The sequence below is a fragment of the Carlito syrichta genome, unplaced genomic scaffold (assembly GCF_000164805.1).
Source record: "Carlito syrichta isolate Samal-C Ts95f unplaced genomic scaffold, Tarsius_syrichta-2.0.1 Scaffold288175, whole genome shotgun sequence".
NCBI lineage: Eukaryota > Metazoa > Chordata > Mammalia > Primates > Tarsiidae > Carlito > Carlito syrichta.
The window spans coordinates 33,090-58,860 of NW_007232271.1; the positions used below are offsets into that span (position 1 = coordinate 33,090).

The 25,771-nt window shown below is 42.0% G+C and overlaps 2 protein-coding genes across 5 annotated transcripts in view; one reads left to right on the forward strand and one right to left on the reverse strand.

Moving 5' to 3' along the window:
- Positions 1-208: 208 nt before the first annotated feature.
- Positions 209-8,025, reverse strand: APEX2 (apurinic/apyrimidinic endodeoxyribonuclease 2). 2 transcript variants are annotated; one of them, XM_008053457.1, is made up of 6 exons: positions 7,788-8,025; positions 6,812-6,895; positions 5,950-6,130; positions 5,259-5,405; positions 4,184-4,253; positions 209-1,450 (listed from the first exon to the last, which is right to left on the reverse strand). In XM_008053457.1, exons 1-6 carry the CDS (start codon positions 7,942-7,944, stop codon positions 548-550), a joined length of 1,542 nt encoding a protein of 513 aa, XP_008051648.1. In that variant the 5' UTR covers positions 7,945-8,025; the 3' UTR covers positions 209-547. The 2 variants fall into 2 exon arrangements, with proteins under 2 accessions (XP_008051648.1, XP_008051649.1); XM_008053458.1 differs by lacking the exon at positions 5,950-6,130.
- A 1,771-nt stretch (positions 8,026-9,796) lies between these two features.
- PFKFB1 (6-phosphofructo-2-kinase/fructose-2,6-biphosphatase 1) overlaps positions 9,797-25,771 on the forward strand; it is a 51,483-nt gene continuing 35,508 nt past the window's right edge. Inside the window, exon 1 of one of the 3 annotated variants that reach the window (XM_008053463.2) lies at positions 9,797-10,186. In XM_008053463.2, coding sequence (XP_008051654.1) covers positions 10,159-10,186 — 28 coding nt within the window. In that variant the 5' untranslated portion in view covers positions 9,797-10,158. Of the gene's footprint in view, positions 10,187-14,423; positions 14,802-25,771 lie in introns of those variants that run through there. The other 2 variants (XM_008053461.1, XM_008053462.1) reach the window with 2 other exon arrangements.

The following is a 25,771-nucleotide window of genomic DNA, read 5'->3' on the forward strand; positions in this document are numbered from 1 at the left end:
CCCAGTTTAAGGCTCCACAGCCTAGCTCCCTTGCTCATACAACCTCAGCAGTGCAGTGTTCTTTATGGTGAGCACTGCTCCTCCCTTCTCCTCTCTTCCTGGGAATTACATCATTGGGTTACAGGCAGTCAGCAATCTCAGTACTGAGATATCTTCTCTGACTCAACTCTATGGAGCACACTCACAATGTCTACTCAATGTGGTACAGTGAAACAAATGCATAGACTTTATTTACTCAAAGATACATTTCCCAACAAGGATAGAAGGGGTTTAAAATCACAACTTTCTGGGGCAGCTAGTTACCTTGTACTTCTGATAGGAAGGTGGGAAGTGGAGTGGGTGACTGGTCACAGAATTAAGGCACAAGAAGCTCACCAGTGAGGAGCTAGGCAGGAAGAAGAGAGAAAGAGAAGGCTTGGAGGAGGAAGAGATAAGAAGGAAGCCTTAGAGGAGGAGGAGACAGCACTGGCAGCTCAGGATAAGGGGAGCTGACCTCAGATCATGTGCAGGGGTGGCCATGCCAGACATCCCCAGGCCTCAATTTGGTTCAGCTGGGCCTGCTCCAGAGGAAGAAGTTGCAGCGGGAGGAGGGGTCAGTGGGAGGACCCTGGGGCCTGGCACACATGTAGAAGTGGCGGCCCAGGTTGGGTCCTGGCTTCTTCACAGTACGCATCACACATGGCTCTTTGTGGCCCCCGCAGAGGGGTGTAGGCAAGGGTCCCCCCAGCATAGACTTCCAGAATGAGGTCTGTACCTCCTTTTCATCTTTGGCTTCTGAAGCTTTGGTCTGCTCCTCCACCACTTTGTCCATCATCTCCTCTTCTAGAGTCTTTGGAGTCACGAGGGCACCTGGCAGGCTAGGTAGCTCCAAGTCAGGAGAAGCTTGGGGATGGCTAGAGGAAGGCTGGAAGTAACTCTTCAGGTTTTTCTGGCCTCTACTGGAGTCAGCCTGAGTGGGCCGAGACCTGGTTGAGCGCACACGGACTTTGTTTTTGCATGACAGTGCCTTTTGAATGCTGTGCACTGACTTCTCCAACACAGGATCTTGTTCAAGAGGAACGAGGAAGCGAAGGATCTTGAGCTGGGTACCAGCAAACTCGGGAAGGAATCGGGTACACAGAGGTGGGCACTGTTTTGCAGGCACAGAGGACACGCTCAAAATTGCACCCACAGGGCAGTGGTCAGAGCCCATCACCTCAGGCAGTAGGAAGGAGGCCTGGAAGGTATCTATGACCAGGGTCCTATCCCCCAGCACATAGTCAAGCCTGGAGCCATAGTTGAGATGGCGGGCACCAGTGATCACTGACCAGCAGGTGAAGGCCCCCTCTCGCTTTGGGTGGAAGCAGCGGTAGCTATCAACAAAGGGCCCTACATGGGAGCCAGCCTCACACCCCAGGTTACTGAGCAAGTCATCCATCCACTTGCGCCCTGGGTCCTCTTCAAAGCATTCCTAGGGGAGGGGCATGGGGAAAAGGGAGGAAGAGAGAGAGGCAGAACTAGACACCTAGAATTGGAAAGGACTTAGACCGTTTCATTTTGCAAACAAGAAAATTTGGTTGTCCCAAGAGAACTACCACTCAAGGTCACACAGTTCAGAACTGGCAGAGCTGAGATTCCAATTTCCATCCCTACTGATTTAAAAGCTCATGCTTGTTTTTCCCTCCACACCAGGTTGCATTTTCCTTGAATTAGTTCATAAATGCCAATCTGTAAGTCTGTTTTTTAAGCAAAGCAATTCCCAGAACTGTTTTTCAAAAGAATGAAAAACAGAAAGTTAAAAGTGGTTGCCTCTAGGAAGTAGAGCTGGAGTTAGGAAGACTGCAAGCTTTTCCTTTAAATCCTCTGGCACTATTTGGTTTATCTGGTGTGAGCCAAAGTCCTCACTGACCATTCCTCCCTCCTGAGCTGAGGGGCTGCAAGGACCCATCTCTGAATACTTTCTTTGGCTCTGATTCCCAATCTACCCACCCACCCACTGATTCAATGCAACAGATGTTCACAGAACACCTATTAAGTACCAGGCATGATGCTAGGGACAAAATAGGAACCTGATCTATGGGGACTTATATGAGGCTATGAGGCTATCTATGAGGTTTCCTTTTGGGAAGTGTTCACAAGCTGAGATGTGAAGACTGAGCAGGAGTACCCTAAGTTGAGGGTACTGTAAACTTCGAGAACATCCTTTGTGATGGGCCTGTGGAAAGAAGGTGCAAACTTAAGGAAAGACCAAATTGTGGACCAGAATACCAGCTAGAGCTGACTGCCATAGTCCACACAAGAGATAATAGTAACTTGGACTAGGGTGGTGCCAGAGGAGATAGAAAAATGAAATTATGAGATGATTTGGAACTAGAATCAACAGTATTCACTGACTGAAAGTGGGAAGGGAGGTAAGGAAGAAGTATCATACTAGCACACTTCCCAGACTTCCAGTTGGAGCAACCAAGGGGATTATGATGCCGTTTAGAGATGAGAAGACTAGAAGAGATGTGCTGGTGGGAAGTGGACATGTTTTGCTATTTTGGAAAAACTGTATATGTCATCTGAACTAGCTCTATTAGTTCTCTATTCCTGGAAGGAAAAATGAAGGAGGTATAGTTCAAGGACAGTTCTGAACCAAGTAGAGAATGTATAAAGGTATACGATGCTATCACAGGAATTTAAAGAACGGATTGAGTTAATGTCTGTTACGTAGTTCCCTCATTTTGCTCTGCTCTCTTACCCTTAGGACTTTGCTGATGCTGCTCTCCTCTGATTGGAATGCCCTCCCTCACCCCTTCCTCTGGCTTACCTCCCCTCAGCTCTTAGACTTAACTCAGACATCTGTTCTTTCATTCTTTTAACAAATGTGCACTGAGTACCTACTGCATGCTAGAATGAGGCAGGGAGGGACTACAGCCTCCTGCTTTGTAGTGTTCTCTCCTCGCCACCCCCAATACCACCACCACCATTCTCTCATTTTCCCAGCTGGAAGCTACATCTATGTTTATGTGGCTCTTCTACAAATGAATCAAGGAATCTTTCCATGACTCCTCTGAGTCAAGCCCAGTGCTGAGTTTGACTGTGCCAGCATAAATTACTGATCTCCCTCCTCATGAGGCAAGCCAAAAAGAGAGTTGGCTTACAGATTCTAGGACAGTGGTTCACAAGCCTGGCTGTACAGTAAAGTCACCCTGGAGGCTTTTAAAACATGCCACTACCCTAGCCCTACCTCTAAGAGTCCTGAGTCCATTGGTCTGAAGTAGTGCTAAGGTACTGATATATGCGTTCTAATAAACAGTTGAATAGGTAACCATTGGCCTTGGGGGACTTAGAGATGAGAGGTTCATATAAGAAAAAGGAAAGGAGGGCGGCAAGAAAAGCCAGAACGAGAATGGCTTTTTCAATGGGCAGAAAAGAGACAACCTGTCTGGAGAGGACGGAGCATGTAAGGATACTGAGGCTGAAAATGGGGATAGGATACAGAACAAAAAGAGCCTTGAAAGTCAGGCCTCTGTGTTTTCTTTGCATCACAGAGATAAGCGGGAGGTATTGAAGGTTCATGAGCAGGAAACACAATGCACTAAGAAAATGACCAAGGCAATGTGGGATTCAAGGCCCTCAAATTCTGGTCCCTGAAGGACTTTCCAGATCTACCTCCTGCTACTCACCTCACTTCCATGCCACTCTCTAACCAGAATGGGAATTGTGATCCCCCATAAATACCAGACAAATTCTTACACTGAAACCTTTGCCCATGCTGGAATGCTTTGTGCACCCTATGCAAAGCTCATTCTATTCATCTTTTAGGATTCAGCTATTTTCAGCTGCCTGTCCTGATGTCCAGGCTCACTTGGGAATCCCATCTCTGGGAATCCCTTCCTGGGAAGCCATCTCTGCCTCAGCCCTAATTGGCTGGACATATGCCTGTAGCCTATTACCATGTTGAGAGTTCCAAGAGGACAAGAGCTAGATTTGACTCTTAACTGAGTCCCCAGCACATAGGTCATGGCCAGGCAAAGGAAAAGGTCAGTAACATCTATTGAATGAGTGTCCAATCCACAGTTCTACAAAAACAGTATTTCAAACTAAGCTCTGCTTTTCCATAAAGGAAGCTGCCCCTGGGCCAAAAACCCAGCTTTGGTTGGCTGGGCAAACAGAATCACAGTCAGGAGTGGGGCTAGGAGCCTAAAGGGAGCCTTACCAAGTTGGCTGCATCCCAGTGGTCAATGGGCTGATGGGCTGTATTCAGGTCACCCAGAATGATCACATGGCTGAAAAACACAATGTAGAATTATCAATTAGACATTCAAGAAGGGAGAGAAATAGTCCTAGCCCATTGCCTTTTTCCTGGGCTCAAGAGCTCAGATAGACCTCTCACACTGAGGCTTTGTAGCCAACAGCTACTCATAGCAGTCCACCTCTCCAGTCCTTTTTTTTTTTTTTGGAGTAGGGTCTTACTCTGCAGCCTAGGCTGGAGTACGGTAGCATGATCACAGCTCACCACAGCCTTGAACTCCTGGGCTCAGGCGATCCTTCCATCTCATCCTTCCAAGTAGTGGGGACTACAGGCACGTGCCATCATGCCCAGCTGATATCTTTATTTTTTTGTAGAGTCAAGGTCTTACTATGCTTCCTAGGCTGGTCTCAAGTTCCTAGTCATCAATCCCTTCACCTCGGCCACCCCAAGTGCTGATATTACAGGCATGAGCCACCATGCCTGGCCTACCTCTTCAATCTTACCACAACCTTGTTGCCTTTTACACCTGACCAACCCAATTCTGATCTCCAAAGGTGACAGTATTCTCTGTCTGACACAACTGACTCACTGATCACTACTTAATGGCATCTTTCTTATCATTCAAAGCTGAGGTTAGGTACTATTTCCTCTAGGAAGTATCCCTTGATTACTCTAACCCACTCTCACTTTCCTGTGCTCCTGAACATTTTACCACCCTCATCTCATTTTATCCTTAAAAGTATTCCATGAAGTAAGGTTTACACTCATTTGACAAGAGAAAAGAGAAGCAGGACTAGCTTTGGGGCTCACAATGAGTAAGAGCAGGAGTGTGGATAGGGGTTCAGCGTACAAAACCCATGTTTGTTTCACTCTCCCCCATCCTCACTGTTCTCAAGAGAGCACAGCCTATTCAGGAGGACATACTAGGCTGTGAAGAAATACAAAGGCAAAGGTTTCATATCCCTTCCAATAGAGCTTGACACAGGGCCGGACACATGGGACAAGCTCAAGGAATCCTTGCTGCCCAGGCTTGCAGTACCTGCCAGCTGCCAGGAGGGCCTCTGCTCGGATCTGCAGCAAGCGATAAAAGCGCATCTTAAAGGCCAGACGCTCGGGCTTCCCAGGGTCCGCATGAGGGCAGTACACATTGATTAGGGTCAAGGTCTTCTCCTTCCCTTCCCATGTGCTAGGAAAAAGAAAAATCCCCAAAACAGGTCAGCCTCAAGCCTCCTCTCTATTCCCCATACCACGTGACTTCCAACTTAATGGCCACTTATGGGATACAAGAGAAGGAAGGGGATTAAAGAGACATAAATAAGCTTGCATGCACAGGACTTGGGGACTGACTACTGGTGGGGCAGAGAAGGGGAATCTAGGATGACATCCAGTTAAAGCAGGTGATGATGCTGCCATTCACAAATATAGGACATGCAGAAAGGGAGCAACTTGGGGCAGAGTTAGCACTAGCTAAGTTGCTTTTGAGATATGAGTGGCAATAAGAGCTGGACCACCAGGCCAGCCCTCCTACTGTAGAGATGGAAATTCAGGGATCAGAGGAAAACACAATTAGCCAGGGTTACATAATGAGCAGCCCAGCCAGGACCAGACTAGGAAAGATAAATTAGGGAACTTCTCCATGGTGCACGCATGTTTATAATGTGAACCTTAGAATCTCCACACTCACAGAGGAGCAGCAGCAGTGATCAGGAGCAGGGGGATATGGTTATTACCGAATCTTGTGCTGGGTGAGGAGGGCCCGGCCCTCACTATCCAGAGCCCGGAGCTCCTCTTGGGTAAACTCATCCATGTTTCCATAGCAACCCACGTCTCCATTCTGGGTAACAAGCAGGCCACTCAGGCCTTCTTCAGCAGCCACTGGGGTAGCACTGTCCTTACAGAAGGTGGCTACACCTGTGGACAAACAGAGTACTCTGAGAAGATCTGACAGCTAACACCATGTTACACAGACTGTCCCACTCCAATTGTTCCCACACAGATCACCTGAGTCATTTTCATCAAGTATAGTTCTTATTATTGTTTTTTATGTATTGACAGTTCTCTCAACTCAAGGGCCATAGATGGCTCCCTAGAGCCTGGAGCAACTCAACTCAAACCCTGGAGTTTTCATCTAAAAAAGTTACAGAATAATAACAGCTAATGTTCTAAGTGTTTTACATTAACAAATAGTAAGTGCTTAAAAAGTATTAGCCATTATTATCACATGGATTAATTCGTCTAATCCTTAAAACAGCCCTAGAAGGTAAGCATTATTCTAATTTTCCAGACGAGGAACCTGAGACACAAAGAGACAGAGTAACTTGCCAGAGGATGCACAGCTAGGAAGTGAGCCATGATCAAACCAAGGCAGTCTGGCTGGCTCCAGAGTTCACACAATTAACCATGCTACTGTACTTCTGAAGTTCAGTAGGGTAGTTTTATACATAAAAATTGTATTTCACATACTTAATACTATGCAGCTTTAGCTCTCTGAACTAAAGGTCTAAACTTCTTATCTCCTCATCAAATATTAGAAACCCATTCCCCCTACCTGCCTCCATCACTAATCTAAAGTCTCCCAAAAGCCCCATTTACCAGAATAGCCACTACGGTTGCGACTGAAGCTGAAATACGAGTTATAGCCCTCAATGATAGCCAGGGGCTCTGTCAGCACATCCCCTGGAAAAAAATGTAAGATTAAGTCAGAAGTAAAACTAGGACCCAGGATACACAAAGGCCTGAAATTACAGTTGTAGGTTAATTATTTGCACACATCAGAGCCAAAGTTGGGAGGGAAAATGATGTATCTATGATTACAGGAGGGGTTAGAAAATGGACAAAATCAAGAGAAGACATTGATTATCATGATTAAAAGGCTGGGAAGGGTAGAGACTACAGAGTACAAGGTGGAAAATTACATGGGAGAGAGCTGAGGATGGGAAATAGTGATCTGGGAGAGAGACGTGGGAATGTGAGCTAGGGTGGAAGGTAGGAGAGAGGGAACTAGTGGATCTGAACCGGGGATGGAGGGAGAAGAAATTAGGAGGTCTGAGAGGTAGGTAGGAGAGAGAAAAAATTAGAGGTCTAAACCTGGGGTGGGAGATGAGTTAAGAATTAGGGGCTCTAAATCAAGGAGGAGAGATGGAGTAGATAAAGGGAATTAGGGGTTAGAGATGGAGGTGTGAAAAGAAGGAAATTAGATTAAGTTGGGGGCAAAAATGGAGTGGGAATTAGAGCATCTGAGGTGGGAACAGGGATGGGAAAATGACTTGAGGGTGGAAGATTGACAGTGTATGGGAGGAAGAAATTTGAGGGACTGAGTTGGAGACGGAGAATGAGTGAGGATCTGAATGAATACGGAGGTTTAAAAGGGGGAGGGAATTAAAGTTCTGCTGAGGACAGGAAATGGAGTGGGAATTAGGACGACAGGGGCTTAAGGGGGAAGGGATCTGCGACTAAGAGCAGGACTGAAAGGATTGGAAAAATGGGAGAGTGAAATGAGATGGGGCAGGGGCAAAAGTTAGTGGGAAAGGGAAAGTATGGTAGAGATCCTGAATTCTTGAGCGCTCACTGGTCACTTTGGTCTCCTGGAGACAGACGATATCGGCACCAAGTTCGTCCAAAATGCGCCCCACGGCCTTGGCGGCACAGCTGCTGGGTTCCTGGTTTACCACTCCTTGCAAGGGGCTCCGAATCCCATTGATGTTCCAGCTTACCACTCGCAACATCTTAGCAAACTGGAACACCTACCAGCTCAGGCCTAGGCCACTCGGAAGTTAGACAGGCCCGCCTGCTGCGCGCGCGCTTGCGCAGGCGTTTTCGTGCGTGCCGCGAAAGACGCTGACGTACGCGAGGGTGGGGCTTCGAGCTGCTAGCATTAGCAGGAGGAGGGACTGAGTGGAAGCTTAAGTGAGCGGAAACCTGGGGAGAAGGAATGGCGAGAGGAAAGCCTCCAGTTGGGCTCCCGCTCCTCCGGCCACACACCGGCTCGGAGTCTGATTGCGTTTCTCCTCTACTCAAAAGTCACTTGGTGCTTCCGGTTTCTTATATACGCAGTTTCGCCGCTTTTTTTTTTTTTTGAGTTGGAGTCTCACTCTATCACCCAGACTGGAGTACAGCGGCCGCTCCCGACCACCGCAGCCTCGACCTGCTGGGCTCCGGCGATCCTTCCGCCTCAGCCTTCCGAGTAGCCAGAATTACAGGCATGCGCTACCACGCCCGGCTGATTTTTTGATTTATTGTACAGATGAGGTCTCGCCAAATTGCCCAGGTGGGTCTCGAACCTGCGGGCTCAGGCAATCCACTCACCTCGGCCTCCCAAAGCCGCTGGGATTACAGGCTGAGCCACCGAGCCCGGGCGATTTCACCACTTTTCAAGCGGTGGAACCTAGAGCGGCTCCGCCCAGCGGCCGAAGCCCCGCCCCTGATGCGGCAGACCGCCCACCTGTGTGCACAGAGGGCAGTAGCTAGTGCTGTGAGCTCGCGTTGGGCAGGGTCGAAGGAAAATTTATGGTTGAAGGAGGAACAGTAAGAACCGCTCTTCTGGGATAAGACTTAGGAGGAGGGCCTTTGGCTTTATTGGGGTTAGACGGCAGTAGGAGGCTGTTTCAAACCCGCTCTGTAGTCATTATTTGTCTTAGACCTCTCGCATTCTGCAGGATGTGACCGAATACGTACTTGCTCATGGCTCCAGTTCTCAGATGAGTAAAATCGAGGCCCAGAGAAATTAAGCTCCTGAGCAGCACCGTCTCCCAATACGTCTATGGTTCTTCTATATACATTATCTCATTTCGTTTTCAGGACAACCCTGTAAGGGACATTAAGGCTTAGTTAGGTTGAGTGAATTCACTTCAGCCTCAAAATAGTGGTAGATCCAGGATTTAAATCCTGTCTTAATTAGCTGAAGGATTACTTTCCTAAATAAGTTTTTACTGATCACACACCTCCCCAGTTAGATCTTTTCCTCTGGGCACCCACAGCACCCTGTGGTCCATTCTGTCACAGCACTTATCACAAGGCACAGCTACCATTGATTTCTATTTCTGCTGCCACTATACTGCCAACAATTTGAGAACAATGATCATATCTGATAAATCTTGTTAGCCCCATCCCCTAATACTGGATACAGCATATATTAAAAGGCAATAAATATTTGTAAGATGAACAAAGGGTAATAGCAAGAGCATTAACAGATTTGTGGCTTCTTTTTGAGAGCACAAAAACAGAAGTAATGGACATGCCCAAAGTCCAGGGCAAAGCATAACTTTGTATCTTTAGGTTCTTCACCCAGAATTGGAGCATAATTATTTTCCCCCAGAATTCTACATTCTAAGAACCATCACCCTCAATGGCTGCAGGCTTACCTCTGGACTTATGGCTTACTTACCAGTTACCGCCATCAGAAAACAGCTTTGTAATTAACATGAAAATTTGTGTCTTGAGGTTTTTCATGCATTGGGGGTTATTGACCCAGGATTGAGTCCCAGGAGAGCGGGATAACTAGGACAAAGGAAATGAACATTTTTATTGCTCTTGCTTCATATTGCCAAATTGCTTTCCAATAAGGGATTGTGCCCATTTACACTGAAGACTGAACTGAAACTTAGCCCCAGGGAAATACTGAACTTGCCTGTCTCCATAGCTGGTTTTAATTTCCCCATTCTGCAGTGGCTTGTTAATATTAGTTCTGACCTTTGAGGCAAGGTGAACACATGATTGGACTGAAAAGAAAAGGCTCCGGGTGGCTGAGGAACTCCTTTGGCAACTACAACAGCTGATATTTCAACAGAGCACATACACCACCACCCCCAACAAGGGTACTTCCTCAGCCTTCCCAGGGAACCAACGATCGACTCCAGGCTTCCTCTTTGAGACCACCCACTGGACCTGCTTTGGGAGTCTATAAATGCAAGAGAAGAGAACCGAGTGTTGGATAATTAGAAATGGAAGACAAAACCTCTAGGAGAAAAGGTAGGTGAGAAAAAAGGAAAAAAAGGCAGGAGTTACACATATTCACATCCATTCTTCAGACTCTCTAGATAGTTTTCTTTGCATAGGTGGTAGGTTGAGGTGTACATTAAGGGGTATGGAAAAGTTGGGGAAAAGATGATAACTATATCTAATTTTATAGATAGATAGATAGATAGATAGATAGATAGATAGATAATAGACACACATCCAGGATTGAGTCCCGAATGGGATAACTAGGACAAAGGAAATGAACATTTTTATTGCTCTTGCATCATACATACATACACACACACACACACACACACACACACACATTATCCATTCTGGCCTTTGTGGGACACTGGCAATTTCTTAGCACCTTTGAAAGTCTCTCCAACTTGGTCTAGTCCAGTTTTGAATGAACGGAGTAACTGAGATTATATTTCTTACTTCCTCACTGGTATATAAAGTAGGGTTGATTTTCTGTGACACTTCGAACAAACTCTCTAGCTTCTCTGGGCATAAATAGCCTGCTCAGTAACTTGGAAATCATCCCCAGTCTGCTTCCCTCAGAGGGTGTCTGAAGATCAAGAAGGGCAGGAGGACAGGAACCAAAGCTCTTTGGAGACATATCAGAACTTTCCTGCTCTGTCTGAGATGAGTGATCCTTCTTTTTCTATAGCCTCTATAGGCAATAAACCCTACAACCCCCCAGCTGCTCTTCTCCCTGATTGTGGTCTGTGGAGGGCCATTCCTAGGTCTAGGACGCAGTAAACTTTGAAGCCTAAGCATGAGGATGAAAACAGTGGTGGGATGGTAGGCCAGGACAGTGGCTGAAAAAAAGTAGATCCTAGGCTGCTGCCACAGAAGGCCTGTCACTTATATACATGTACCTGACTTAGAAGCATGCAGCCAAGTTCTCATTGCTTCCTAATCCTCTACAAATGCATTCTCACCCACACACGCCAAAAATTGCCAACAGGGAGACCCCATTTGTGATTTCATTACCCATCAGTACTGATTTAATGCTGTTTTAAGAGGATTCTCCTGCCCCCCAACACACATACATGTCCCATACTTTGAAGGGGGTGTCAAGATCTGTGGGCTTTGGGAAGTCACGCTGTATGTGTTTCTTCCCTAGAGGTAGCCTCATTTTAGAATTTGCAGCTCAGCTCTTGTCTTGAGTGAGAAACTGATACTGATTGAGCCCTTTCTCTGCCACAGCTTCACTAGACCTTTTCAGAGGGAACTTCATTATTTTGTTTATCCTTTTCTGCCCCATTTAAGGTTGAGAAACCTTTCTAGATGGCACCTTTTACTTCAGACCAAGTTAGCTCCCCCATCCAATTCCCCTCACAGCCCTCTATTATAACATTTACCTTGTTGAACTGGGATTACTTATACACATCTTCATCTCATCTAGGGCAGAGAGATCCAGTTTGTACATATAACCATTGAGAAGTGTCTCCTTCCTCCCTTGTGCCAGGACCAAAGCTGGATACTGGAAACACAAATCATGGATCACTGAGACCTAGTCTCCACCCTCAAGAATCTCATGGTGTAGTGGGGAAACAGAGCAGAAAAACAGTGGTGGATACTTAGATAGATGGGAGCATGTGAACAATATGAGAACCAAAGGCAAAACCTGTCCCCAAAATATAGGGACCACTTCCCAGAGGAGTTGAACATTGAACCAGGCCCTGAAGAATGAGTCAGATTTTGTTGAGAATGAAAGGGGAGAAAAGGCATTCTCGGCTGAGCAAAGGTCCAGAGATAGGAAAATACACAGTGTATTTTGGGGCTCAGTAAGTCAACCAGTACAGTTTAAGCCTGGTGGTCTAAGGAGAGACATGGCTGGACAGATAGATTAGAGCTTGATTGAGAAGAGCCTTGACTACCAGACTGAATCCTTTCCATAAAGCTTATTTTGCTCTCCTGCTTCTGGGATCAGAATTGGTAACAGTAGTGGAGAGTCTCATCACTAGTTCTAGGCAGTTTTAAGTTAGGTTTTCAAGCCTGGACACTAGGTTTACCTTTGCAGACTTTGTCAAAAGCCTGCTATCCTCCTATCTCAGATTTCCTGCTGCTAAAATTATCTATCTGCCTCTTGGCAAGATCATGAGGAAAAATCTGTAAACATAGAACAGGCGTCCATGTGACTAGCTAAATTATCTTGAACAAGCCAATTCTCCTCCCTAGACCTCAGTTTCCCCATAAGCCTCTGAGGCTGTTCGTAAGGAGCAAATAGGATAAGGGATACGTTGTTACTTTGTGGGCAATGAAGAACATACATGAAAAGGGTTATAATTAAGATGATTAACATTAACAGGTTTATACCAATTAAGAGACTGGTTAGAATTAAGAGAGTTGTATCTCTTCCGAAGTCTAGTTCTGAGACTCTAGAGGTTCTGAGCTAACCTGGAAGACCACATTATTAAATCAGGCTCACTTGATCAATTAACCAAAGAAAATCCCTGAACTGGAAGAAATTAGGTTCCCAGTGTTCTATTCCTGTCTTGATCACCGATTTGCTACATGATCTTAGGAAAATATTTCTAGACTTTAGTTTTCTTACCTGAGAGGGTGAGATTAAAATGATCTTGTAGGTCTTTACACAAAACCAGAAAAGTAAAAACAAACTCATCTTTCTAATTTATTTGTAGCAACTTTTTGTCTATTATAAATGTTAACCTTTTGCCATAATATTGCAAGTTTTCTTTACCATTTCCTGTATGCCCAGAATTACATTAGAAGTTGCAGATTAGTCAAAGAGGTGATTGATCATTTACCAGCGTTAGGTAATATATTTTTAGCATTTTCCAGGTTGCTTTACATATATTAACACATTGAGTCTTCATCTATCAAGAGGTAGGTACTCCTATCATTCCCATGTTCAAATGACAAAAAATAAAAAACCCTGACGCACTGAAAAGTTTAGCCTTCTGTTTATTATCTTATAGCTGGCAAGGAGCAGCAGTAGATTTGAGCTCAGATAGTATGACTCCAGAGCCCATTGCATTTAACCATCATGATCCACTGCCTCAGTAGATTCATTTAGATAGGTGGGCTCTGGAATGTATTGAAGGTCTGGTATGATTTTTACACAGCAACTGGGGGGAATCTGACCCTTGTGTAGACTAAGGTTCTGCAAATATATTTTAGGGAACTTATTAAAAGGCAAAGTGGAGCTGAGAAAATTTAAGGGCAGAGATTGGATATTTCTATCCCCAGGGGATTGCCCTTGTATAGCCCAGCTCAGTGGAAGAAATTTGAGTTTCCTCATAGCCAATCACTTAAGGTTCATTGGGGGTGGGAAGGTTGCAAAAGAATGAAGAAAGAGGACACTTGGACATCTTCCAGGCAAGCTGTGCAGTTCTATGAGTTCTACACATACAAGCCTCAAAACAACAATGGTGGGGAGAGGAGGTGGGTGAAGAGGAGTCATCTGAGAGGGATAACTCTAGCCTATGAACTTGTCTGCTTTAAGGCCATTGCTCCCTGCTCCCCACACTCCCTGCTGCAGCCTCTTTCCTCTTTCCCAATAGTTTGGCATGAGGATCTTTAGCCAGGTTTTGGATCAGATCACGATGCAATTCTCCCTAGGGCATCTGATGGCTGCTGGCAGTCATGTGGAAATGCTTACCATTTCTCCCCTCCAGCAGTGACTGCACCCACTCCTCTTCCTGAGGTGTCAGGTTTACTCCAATTTATTTAGCCTTGACTGGAGAGAATATAAAGATGATCAGATAGTGCCCGTCTCTCCAAGAGTGCCCCAGGCAGCACATTTTAGGAGGGAGAGGCCCTGTATCAGGGAAAGCAGCAGAATCCAGGGGAAGACAAGGGTTGAAATGCCATTTGGAATGGAGAGAGCAGTGAGGCAGAGGACCTTCTACTTCCAGTTTGGACCTTAAATTTGCAGCTCAAAACATTGCATTTTCTAGTAGGGACTTTGTGTTTGTGTTTTTGTCCTTGGGAACTTGGCATTTCTGATGTGGATCTCTGTTTCTAGGTTGGAGCTTGACACTCTGATTGAGACTATTTTGTTGTTATTGTTGTTTTTATTTCAAAGCATAAAATCTGCTGAGACTTATCTCCATCACCTTTGCCTCCCCACCCACACAGGATGTAAGCACATGATCTTTGGTCTTTTGTTTGCACACTCTATTAGTCCTGTCTTCATTGGAGGGAAGTGACTGGCCAGACCTGAGCTGTCTTTCTGGCTGCCTTCCTTGCTGGGCTCCAACTTATCTCCTGTGCACACAGCCTTTGGAGTTCAGAGGCTTCTGCTGACCTCTGCCCAACCTCTTGCTGTCTTCACCCAAGCCCCCACTGGTACATACAGAGACAGGGTAGGACTAGAGGAAAGAGGGGGGGTCGCTGGAGACAGGCTGTGAGAGGGCTCAGAAGCCCAGTGAGCCCTCCTATCCCAGCCCTGTCCACCTGCTGGCGTGACCACAGTGAGAGAAGGTACAGCTAGTAAGATAGGAAGTGAGGCCCGGTACCCTTGTGGGCAGTGGTGTCATTAGCTGCGGCTCCTCTAAGATGTCTCGACAGTTGGGAGAGCTCACCCAAACCAGGTTGCAGAAGATTTGGATTCCACACAGCAGCAGCAGCGGGCTGCAACGGAGAAGGGGCTGTAAGTGGGGTTTGCTTCTGTGGGTTTCAAGGTGGTGGTGGTAGAGTGGGTGTAGAAGAGCAAAGGATGTACTTCCCCCCCATCCACTCACCCCAATTAAAAGCTGGAATAGATGAGCAACTGGATGAGATAACTGTAGGAGAACCAGAGGCTAGTGTCAGAAAAAGTGAGGAAAGAATGAGAGAAAGACACATGGAAAGAAAGAGGTGAAGATAGAGAAAGAAGGAGGATTAGGTAAAGATCATCTTAATCAGAGGGATCTTTGACTAGGAACTTTTCCTTTCTTATCCAGAGCTTATTTGGAATGCTTCTTGTTTGGAATTTGAGGTTTCTAGTTTGGGACCGTTGAGTGCTAGCATAGAATGTTTCATTTTGGTGACTTCTGTGAAGTGTCTTGGAAATAGTCTTGTCTGACTGACAGTGCCTGGGTGAAATAAGATGATTCCTGGCATCGTCTCTCAGGGGACAGGTGTTGGGTACACAACAGTCAGTATTGCTTCTCCTCTTTCTTTAGCCTTTTCTAAGTCTGTACCTGCTTGGGTTGGAAAAGGCTGGGTGTCCTGTCTTCTGCATTGCCTTCTTGGCATGTATGAATTCCCTTTCTTTTCTGGGGATTTGAGGGAGAAGACAGTCTTTCAGGGCCAACCTGCTGGTGTGGTGTTCACTTTGGAAATTTAAGAAGTGCAGGGGCAAAGGAGAAGCACACAAAACCCAAATATTAAAAAACAAACAAACTGGAATATACTATTTCCCATAGATAACAGGGGACACTAGTGGGCCAAGGTGGTTCCAGCCCAAGGATTGTGGCCTGAGGGGCCATAAGGTGGTTGAAGATAAGGGAGCTGTGGACTGTGGGGCCTAGACACCCCAAAGACCAGCTGACCAGTTTTCTACTCTGCTAGTGCTGAAGGAGGCCCAGACTCAGAGATATTGGGGGCAGCAGTAGTTGCATAGAGGATCCAGGAAGATATAGGATGCTAAATATAGTACGTAGAGTGTGGCTGGAGGAAGAGAGAAAAAAAACAGCCTCCAGTTTCCCTTTCTCCTCTCCACCAGCAGTTTCACTCACTCATCTAAAGATCTGGGAACCTGGAAACTGAGAGCTACATCCCACCCCTAGAAATCCAGTCACTCTTGGTTCTTTCTAATGGACTGTGGATTTAGCTAACAATCAGGCTAGGCACTCTCCATATATACAAGTCCTCCATAGTTAGAACCCTTATATTCCTGGAAATTGTGTCTTTCAAGTTGGAAAGATAATATGCATAAATCACCTAATACATAGAAATTTCCACAGAAGGTGCAAAATAAATATATGTTCACTTTAATCCTGAGCCTCACTTTCCCCAGCTGTAAAACAGGATTTTACCTACCTCCCAGTGTTGTTGGGGTGATTTACTGATTCAGAAGTTCTAGATCCAGACTACCTAGGTTTGAGGTCCCAGTTCTGCCACTCCCTGCCTCTGTGACCTTGGACAATTCTCTTAACCTCTTTGGGATTCTGTTTCCTCACCTGTACAATAAAATTAATAATGGCATTGTGTGAAGATTAGATGAGCTTAAGTATGTGATATGCTTAGAGTGTCCAGCACATAGTATGTACTCAGTAAATGTTCATTATTATTTATACAAGAAAGTGAATATTTGGTCTTTTTTTTTCTTTTTTTTTTGAGTTAGACTCTCACTCTGTCACCCAGGCTGGAATACAGTGATGCTATCACGGCTCACCACAGCCTTTACCTGCTGGGCTCAGGCGATCCTTCCACTTGAGGCTCCCAAGTAGCTAGGACTACAAGCACGTGACACCACGCCTGGCTAATTTTTTTTTTTAATTGTTTTGTAGAGACAAGGTCTTGCTATGGTGCCTTGGCTGCTCTTGAATCCCTGGGCTCAAGCAATCCTTCTGTCTTAGCCTCTCAAAGTACTGGGATTACAGGCATGAGCCACTGTGCCTGGCTTTGTGTGGTCTTATAAACCATCATATCCCCATCACCAAGCCCTGAACCTGGCACATACATAGCAGATGCTCAGTAAATGGTCACTTTGTGCTACTTCTACTCTACCATTTACCATAGCCAAGAATGGGGCTCTGTGTGCACAAGAGTCTCTCATTAATGACTGACTGAATTTCATCAGACCATAGACACAAAAACGCTTAGATAGTGGTTGCCAAGTCTTGCCCTGGGCAATGTCTGGCTCACCTCGTGCTAGAGAGGCCAGGCTATTGATTTCGAAAGGTCTCAGTCACTTCTTGCTTGGAGCATCCTCTCTAGAAGACACACAATCACTTACGAATGTTGTTTTGAGGATTAAATGCATTAACGTATAAAGTGCTTGAACAGCTGTTTAATTTTTTTTCATCCAACATTCTGTTTATGAGAGCCATCCATATTAATTGTCACATGCAGTTGTAGTTTGTTTATCTTCCTTGTGAGTATCCCATGATTTATTTATCCATCTTACTATTGTTGAGCATTTAGATGATTTCTAATTTTTGGTTATGAACAATAGTGCAGTGGACATTTTTGTACATTTATCATGGTAGAGCAAGTCCCTTCATCTTATCCTTCTTATGGAATGTCTTGGTTATTCTTGGCCCATTGCTTTTCTCTATGAAATTTGAAATCAGCTTTTCAAGTTACACACACACACACACACACACACACACACACACACACACACACACACACAAACACACACTCTCTCTCCTCTCGGAATTTCACTTAGAATTACTTTCAATCTGTAAATCAATTTGAAGAGCATTACCATCTTTGTGATATTGAATCTTCCCAAAACATGGTATGTCTTTCCATGTATATAGACTTTTTTCATCTTTTTTGAGTGAAGTTCTATCATTTAATCTATGAAAGGCTTGCACATCATTGGAAAATTTTTTTGGCTTTTTTTTTTTGGTATCATAAACAGTACCCTTTTAGAAAATAACACTTATGGCAGTTTGTTGCTAATATATACAAATGTAATTTTTTGTATACATTGAATTTAGAACTAGCAAACCTGCTAACATTTCTTATTAGTTTTGATAATTTGTATGTGAATGGAAACTTTCATTTTCCCCTTCCAATCCTTATTGTTATCTCTTTTTCTTGTATTACTATACTGCTAAGACCTCCCACCTATCACACTACATGTTATGTGATACTTGTTGAGAAGGAATGTTAATAGTGTTGATTCTTATGTTGACACTGATTTTAAAGGGAATGCTTTTACAATTTCACTACTGAGAAAATTTGCTGTAGTTTTTGGTAGATATAATCTAACAGGTTAAGGAAGTTCCCTTTCGTTCCTAGTTTGCCAATGTAATTTTAAAACGATGAGTGAATAATAATTTTATTGAACATGTTTTCTGTATCCACTGAGATAATACTTGATTTTTTATTTTAACTTATTAATATGGTACATTATATTAGAGTTTTTTATGTTGAACTAATCTTGTGGTTCTGGAATAAATAAAAGCCTCTGGGTTTTATTCACTATTATTTGTTTAGGATTTTAGCATTTTGTTCAGAAATGAGGTTGACCTGCACTTTTTCCATTCTCATGTTGTTCCCATCTGGTTTTGGTGTCAAGGTTATACTAACCTCATAAAATGAGGTGGGAACTGTTTCCTTTCATTCTGTTCTTGGACAAAGATTATCCAAGGAACTATCTGTTCCTAAAATATTTGGCAGAACTTCCAGGTAAAACTTCTGGGCCTAGCGTCTCCTTTAACATTTTAACTGACAGAATTTCTTTAATAGTTATAGAGTCATTTCAGTTTGCTACATCTACTTAAATCAGCTTTGTTGTTATGATTTTGTGGGGATTTTTCTAGTTCACATCAGTTTTCAAATTATTTATGAAAGGTTATCTTTGTATATTTTAAATCTTTGATGCGTTTGCAGTGACATCTTCTCTTTTATTCTAATATTGTTTATTTCTATCTTCTATTTTTTCCTCTTGAACAGTCTTGCCAGAGTTTGTCGCTTTAATAATTCTTCTAAAAATATAAACTTTTAGATTTATGTATCCTTTCTGTTATATTTTTATTTTCTGTTTAACTGTTTTTCTTTTAATTATACTACTTCTTTTACTTTCTCTGGACTGAGTCTGTTGTTCCTTTTTTAACTTATAGAGTTGAATGCTCAGCTCATTAATTTTCAGATTTTCTTATTTTCTAATATATGCATCCAGTGCTATAATTGGCCTACCAAACAGGGCTGATATTCCATAGATGCATAATTGTATGACCATACTAATTTTTAAAATATTTACTTACCCTGTTGCCTTGGCCACCTCAGTTCTTTTTCCAGGATTATTATTTACCAACTAAAAGGTTAATACCTGACACAGCAGGAGGCCTCCAGTACTTAGTGCCAGCCCTTGGGCCAGCTTCTGTTTTGGTAGATCAGTGCCCTTGTCATTTCCAGTTTAATTCCATTCTGGTCATAGAACAGACTTGGTATTATTTCCGTTATTTGAAATCTGTTGAGACTTGCTTTATGGACCAACATATGGACAATTCTGGTAAATGTTCTCCCATGAGCACTCGAAAAGAATGTGCATTACAGTTGTGTTTAGTGCTGTATATACTTCAATTAAGTCATGTTTGTTAATGTGGCTCAAATGTTCTATGTCCTTCTGGGGTTTTGGCTGCCTGTTGATATGGAAAATTTGTTAATGTCTCCTTGTAATTCTGTAAATTTTGAAAGTTTATAGATAATTACAAACAAATTTGAAATTTATATATCTTCCTGGTAGTTGAATATTTTTTCAATGTGTAAAGAAATTATCTCTAATAATACTGGTAATTTGATATTGTTGATATTTTTGCCCTACAATTAAATTTTCCCTCATATTGATATATCTATATTAGCCTTATTTAGCTTAATATTCACCTGGTATATATTTTCCTATACATTTTTAAAAATTGTTTTTATAGAGATATAATTTACACACCATAAAATTCATCATTTTAGGTGTACAGGCAGTGGTCTTGAGTACATTCACATGATTGTGGAACCATCACCACTAATTCCAGGACATTTTCATTATGCCAAAAAGAAACCCCACGCTGAGTGTGGTGACTCGCGCCTGCAATACCATCACTTTGGAAGGCGGTGGCAAGAGGATTACCTGAGCCCAGAGTTTGAGAACAGCCTGGGCAACTTGGCGAGAACTCGTCTCTACAATAAATAAAAAAAAATTAGCTGGGCGTGGTGATGCTCCTGTGGTTCCAGCTACTTGGAAGGCTGAAGCAGAAGGATCACCTGAGCCCAGCAGAGTGAGAGTCTGACTCAAGAAGGAGAGAGAAAGGGAGGGGGAGGAGGAGGGAGAACGAACTCCATACTTTTCAGAATCACTCCTGATTCCTCCCGCGACCTCCACACACACACTAATCTACTTTCAGTCTCTATGGATTTGCCTATTCTGGACATTTCATATAAGTGGAATCAAACAGTAAGTGACCTTTTGCATCTGGCTCCTTTCTTTGGGTTTAATGTTTCAAGATTAATCCATGTTGTAGCTTGCAAGGTCACAAAGATTTATCCCTAGGTTTTCTTTTAAGAGTTTTATAGTCTCAGCTCTTACATTTAGGTCTTTGATCTATTTTGAGTTAACATTTGCATATGGTATGAGATAGGAATCTAACTTCATTCTTTTGCATGTTGATATCCAATTGTCCCAGCATCATTTTTTTTAAAAAAGACTAATCTTTCTACACTGAATTGCTTTGGCACCCTTGATGAAAATCAGATGACCATAAATTTAAGGATTTTTATTTCTGGACTTTCAGTTCTATTCCATTGGTTTATGTCTGTCTGTATGCCTGTACAACACACTCTTGATTACTGTAGTTTTTAGTAAATTTTTAAGTTGGGATGTGTGAGTCTTCCCATTTTGTTCTTTTTCAGATTATTTTCAAGAGTGTTTGGTTATCCTAGGTCCCTTGAATTTCTATATGAATTTTAGGATCAGTTTCCAATTTCTGCAAAGAATTCAGCTAGAACTTTGATAGGGGCTGCATTTAATCTATAGATCAATTTGAGAATATTATCATCTTAAAAATATTAAGTCTCAGGTCCCTGAACGTGGGATGTTGTTGCATTTATTTAGGTTTTAATTTTTAGACAATGTTTTGTAGTTTTTAGAGTGTAAGTTTTACATTTCTTTTAAGCATTTTATTATTTTTGATGCTATTTAAATGGAATTTTTCTTAATTTACTTTTGTTTGCTCATTGCTTCTTTATAGAAATATAATTGATTTTTATGTATTGATCTTGTATCCTACAACATTGCTGAACTCATTTATTAGTTCCTACACATTTTTAGTGTATTCCTTGGGATTTTCTATGTGCAAGATTATGTCATCTGCAGATAGAGATAATTTTATTTCTTCCCTTTCAATCTAGCTGCTTTTTATTTCTTTTTCTTACCTAATAACCCTGGCTAGAACCTTTACTAGAATGTTGGAAAGATGAGGTGAAAACAGACATCCTATCCTGTTCTTGACCTTAGGGGGGAAGCATTCAGTCTTTCACCATTAAGTGTGATATTAGCTGTGGGTTCTTCATTGACATTCTTTGTCAGGTTTCGAACCTTTTCTTCTGTTCTTAGTTTGTTGCATGGTTTTATCATAAAAGAGTATTTAATTTTTCAAATGCTTTTCCTATGTCTATTGAGATGATCATGTAGGTTTGTCCTTTATTCTACTGATGTGGTATATTGCATTAATTGATTTCAGTCGTAAAACCAACCTTGCATTTCTATAATAAATCTAACTTGCTTTTGGTGTATAAACCTCTTAATACTTTGCTGGGTTCAAATTACTAGTATTTTACTAAGAATTTTTACATCTATATTCATAACAGATATTTGTCTATAGTTTTATTTTCTTCTGATACCTTTGCCTGACTTTGGTAGCACTGATATACTGGCCTTAAGAAATGAGTTGGGAAGTATTCCCTCCTTTTCTACTCTTTGAAAGATCTTTTGAAGAATTTGGTATTAAGTCTCATTAAGTCTTCTTTAAATGTTTGCTAAAATTTATCAGCGAAACCATCTAATCCTGGACTTTTCTTTGTGGCAAGTTTTTTCATTACTTAATCTTTTTACTTATTATAGATCTATTTCAACTTCTTTTCTTTTTGCTTTTCTTTTTTTTTTAATCAGAGTCTCACTCTGTCACCCAGGCTGGAGTGCAGTCGGCCACCGCAGCCTTGACCTGCTGGGCTCAGGCGATCCTTCTGTCTCTGCCTTCCAAGTAGCTGTAACTACAGGTGTGCACCACCACACCCAGCTAATTAGGTGGATTTATTGTAGAGATGAGGTTTCACCATGTTTCCCAGGTTGGTTTCGAACCCATGGGCTCAGGCCATCCTCTCGCCTCTGCCTCCCAAAGTGCTGGGATTATAGGCATGAGCCTCTGTGCCTGGCTAATTTCTTTTCTTTTTGAGTCAGTTTTGGAAGTTCGTATAATTCTAATAATGTGTCTGCTTTATCTAAGCCACTTATTGTGTTGGCATACAGATGTTCATAATATTCCATCATAATTATTTTTTATTTCTGTATGTTCAGTGGAAATGCCTCTTCTTTTATTCCTGGATTTATTTGTTTGCTTGTTTGTTTGTTTGTTCCTGGATTTATTAATTTGAGTTTTCTCTCTTTTCTCTTGGTCAGTCTAAAGATTTGTCAAGTTTGTTAACTTTTTCAAAGAACCAGACTTTGATTTTGTTGATTTTTTTCTAATGTTTTCTTATTCTCTATTTCCCAAATTCTAAGCCAGAAATTTGACTGTTCTTTGAGAGTGACCCACAGAAGAAACACGTACTTTGCCTCTCAGAAAACACATACAAATTTTTGTGTAATATATGTTTGAATTAAACAAAAAATGCTTTTTGTGTTCCACTGTATTTTTTGTCTATTGCTATGTAATAAATTACCCTAAAATGTAGGGTAATTTAAAACAGCACACATCTACTATCTCACAGTTTCTATGGGTCAGAGATCAGTAAATAGGTTAGCTGGGACCTCTGGCTCAGGATTCCTAACAAGGCTACAATCAAGGTATTGACTGGAGCTGCAGTCATCTCAATGCTCTACTGGATTGGGTTAAGGGGTGGGGATCCACTTCCAGCTCACACGGTTGTTGGCAAGATTCAGTTTTTCACAGCATATTGGAATGAGGTCATTTTAGTTTCTCACTAGCTGTTTCCAGAGATCATCCTCAGCTCCTTGCCACATGACCCTCTCCATAAGGAGGTTCACAACATGACAGCTGGTGTTCAACAAAGCAAACCAACAAGAGAGCAAAAGAGGACTAGCAAGAGAGAGGCCAGAGTCTTTTTGTGATGGAATCTCAGAAGTGATATCCCATCACTTTTGTCCTATTCTGTTGGTTAAAAATAAGTCACTAGATTCAGCCCACATTCAACGAAAAGTGACTACACAATGTTGTGAATAACACAAGGGATCATTAAGGAGTGATACTATATGCTGCCTATTGCACCCACTGAATTGATTCCATGGCCTACTGACAGGTAAAACTCTGCTCTGGGCTACCAGTGTAAATATGGATTTTAATGCTTATTTATCTTTTAATATTTGTATTTTTCTTTATTCCCAGCCCCTGAGGATTTCCATTACTTTCACGCCAGCTCAGTCATGTTTTATTTGTTTTAAATGCAGTATTTTTAGGTATTTTGTACTGTGATGTGTTCTTTACAAATATAGTCCAAAATATTACCAGAAATGGAAATCTCGTCTATGTATTTTCTACCATATAAAACTTGAACAAGATACTGTACTGCTTAAAATTACCTGGAAGTTTACAGATGAGCTTGGGGAGAATGTGACTGGCTATCATAAGATCCTTTTCTAAGAACAACACTTGGTGGTAGGAGAAATGAGTTTTATTTACCTGAAGGGACTAGATAGGAAGGGAAAGAGTTTAGGAAGTGAATGGCTGCCTAATTCAGTTCTGGGAGTAAGATTTTTATTTTTTAACTTTTTATTTTGAAATAATTTTAGATTTACAAAAGAATTGCAGAGTTCCTATATACCCTTCATTCAGCTTCCACTAATGTTAGTAGTTTACATAAGCATGGTACATTTGTCAAAATTAAGACATTTTTGGAACATTTTGTCATGAAAATTTTGAAAATTTTTACAGAAAGAAAAACAAAAGGGAGGTGCTGTGTGTGGCAGGCTAGGTAGGTCAGAGTTGTGGGGGTGAACATATTCACCAAGACAGTTATGGATTAAGAAAGGTAGACGTATTAAAGGGAAGATATGTTGTGAAGGGCACATCAAGCAGGACAGCAGTGAGAGTTTCTGCTGTCTGCCAAAACTAAGGTATTAACATTAATACATTACTACGAACTAAACTACAGAATTTATTCAGACTTCTTTAATTTTTCTACTAATATCCATTTTGTGTTCCAGGTTTCAATTCAGCATACTACATTGAGATTGTCATATTTCCTTAGCATTCCCCAATGTGTGGCAGTTTTTCAGTCTTTCTTTGTTTTTCATGGTGTTTGGTGGAATGACCCTCAACTTGGAATTTTATGATATTTTTCATGTTTAGACTAGGGCTATGGGTTTTTAGAAGAATATCATAGAGGTAAAGTGCCCTTCTTATCAGGGGGAACATGATAGGATCATGATTTATCACTGATGATATTAACCTTGAATTCTTAGATTAGGTGTAGTCTGCCAGGATACTGTTTTCCTTTTCCACACTCTATTCTTTGGAAGTGAATCACTGAGTCCAGCCCATACTATGGGGAGGGGAATTAAATGTCACCCACTAGAGGGAGGAGTATTAAATAATTTGTGGAAATATGTTAAGAACATCATAATAATTTGGGTAAAATTATTTGAGCCTATACAAATATTCAGATTCTTCTTGAAGCTTCATTCACTAATTTTAGCATTCACCAGTGGATTGCTCCTGCAGCAATTATTACAGTGGTGTTCTAATGACAATTTTCTGTTTTCCTTATTTCTTATACATTTATTATTTGGAATCCTTCTATAAAGATTTTGTTCTTCTCTTCCATTTGTTTATTCATTCAATTATTTATGTATATAAGCATGAACTAATAAATATTTATTTTATTCTTTGGGTCATAATCTAATATTATATTTATTTTGTTGGTCAACTTATCTCAGTATTGGAGATTAGAAACTCTTTCAATTTGGCTTCTGTATCTTTTTTTAAAAAATAGACTTTGTGTGTGTGTGTGTGGAGACAAAACCTCCCTATGTTGCCCAGGCTGGTCTCAAACTCCTGGGCTCAAGCAGTCCTCCCACCTCAGCCTCCCAAAGTGCTGGGAATACAGGTGTGAGCCACCACGCCTGGCCTAAACTTTATTTTTTAGAGCAGTTTTAGGTTTGCAGAAATATTTACCAGAAGGTACTTAGATTTCCAATATAGCCCCTGCCCCACCCTCATGCATAGCCTTTGTTATTGTCAATATTCCCTAATATAGTGGTATTTGTTACAAATTGATGAACCTACATTGACACATCATTAATTATCCTGAGTCCATATTTTACTTTAGGGCTCACTTTTGGTGTTGTACATTTTATAGGTTTGAACAAATGTGTAATGACATATACCCACCATTATATCATACAGAGTAGTTTCACTGCCCTAAGAATCCATTGCACTCCACCTATTCATCCCGCTCTCTCCTTCCTATGTCTCTTTGACATACTCTCATTCTCCCTATTTTTTTTTTTTTTGGCACTTCCTTACTTTTTCACACCACAAGATACCCCACCCATTTCTCCAAGGATCCATGTAATTGAAAAATGGCATTTAGAAGCCAAGATCTGGATGCTTTTTTTACTTTTAGTGTGTGACTTTTTCTAGCCTTCCCAGCAGACAGAGTCAATAAATATTTGTGTGTATACTTACACATCTGTATTTCTGTATCTATTTGTAAATATATTAAAATAATCAT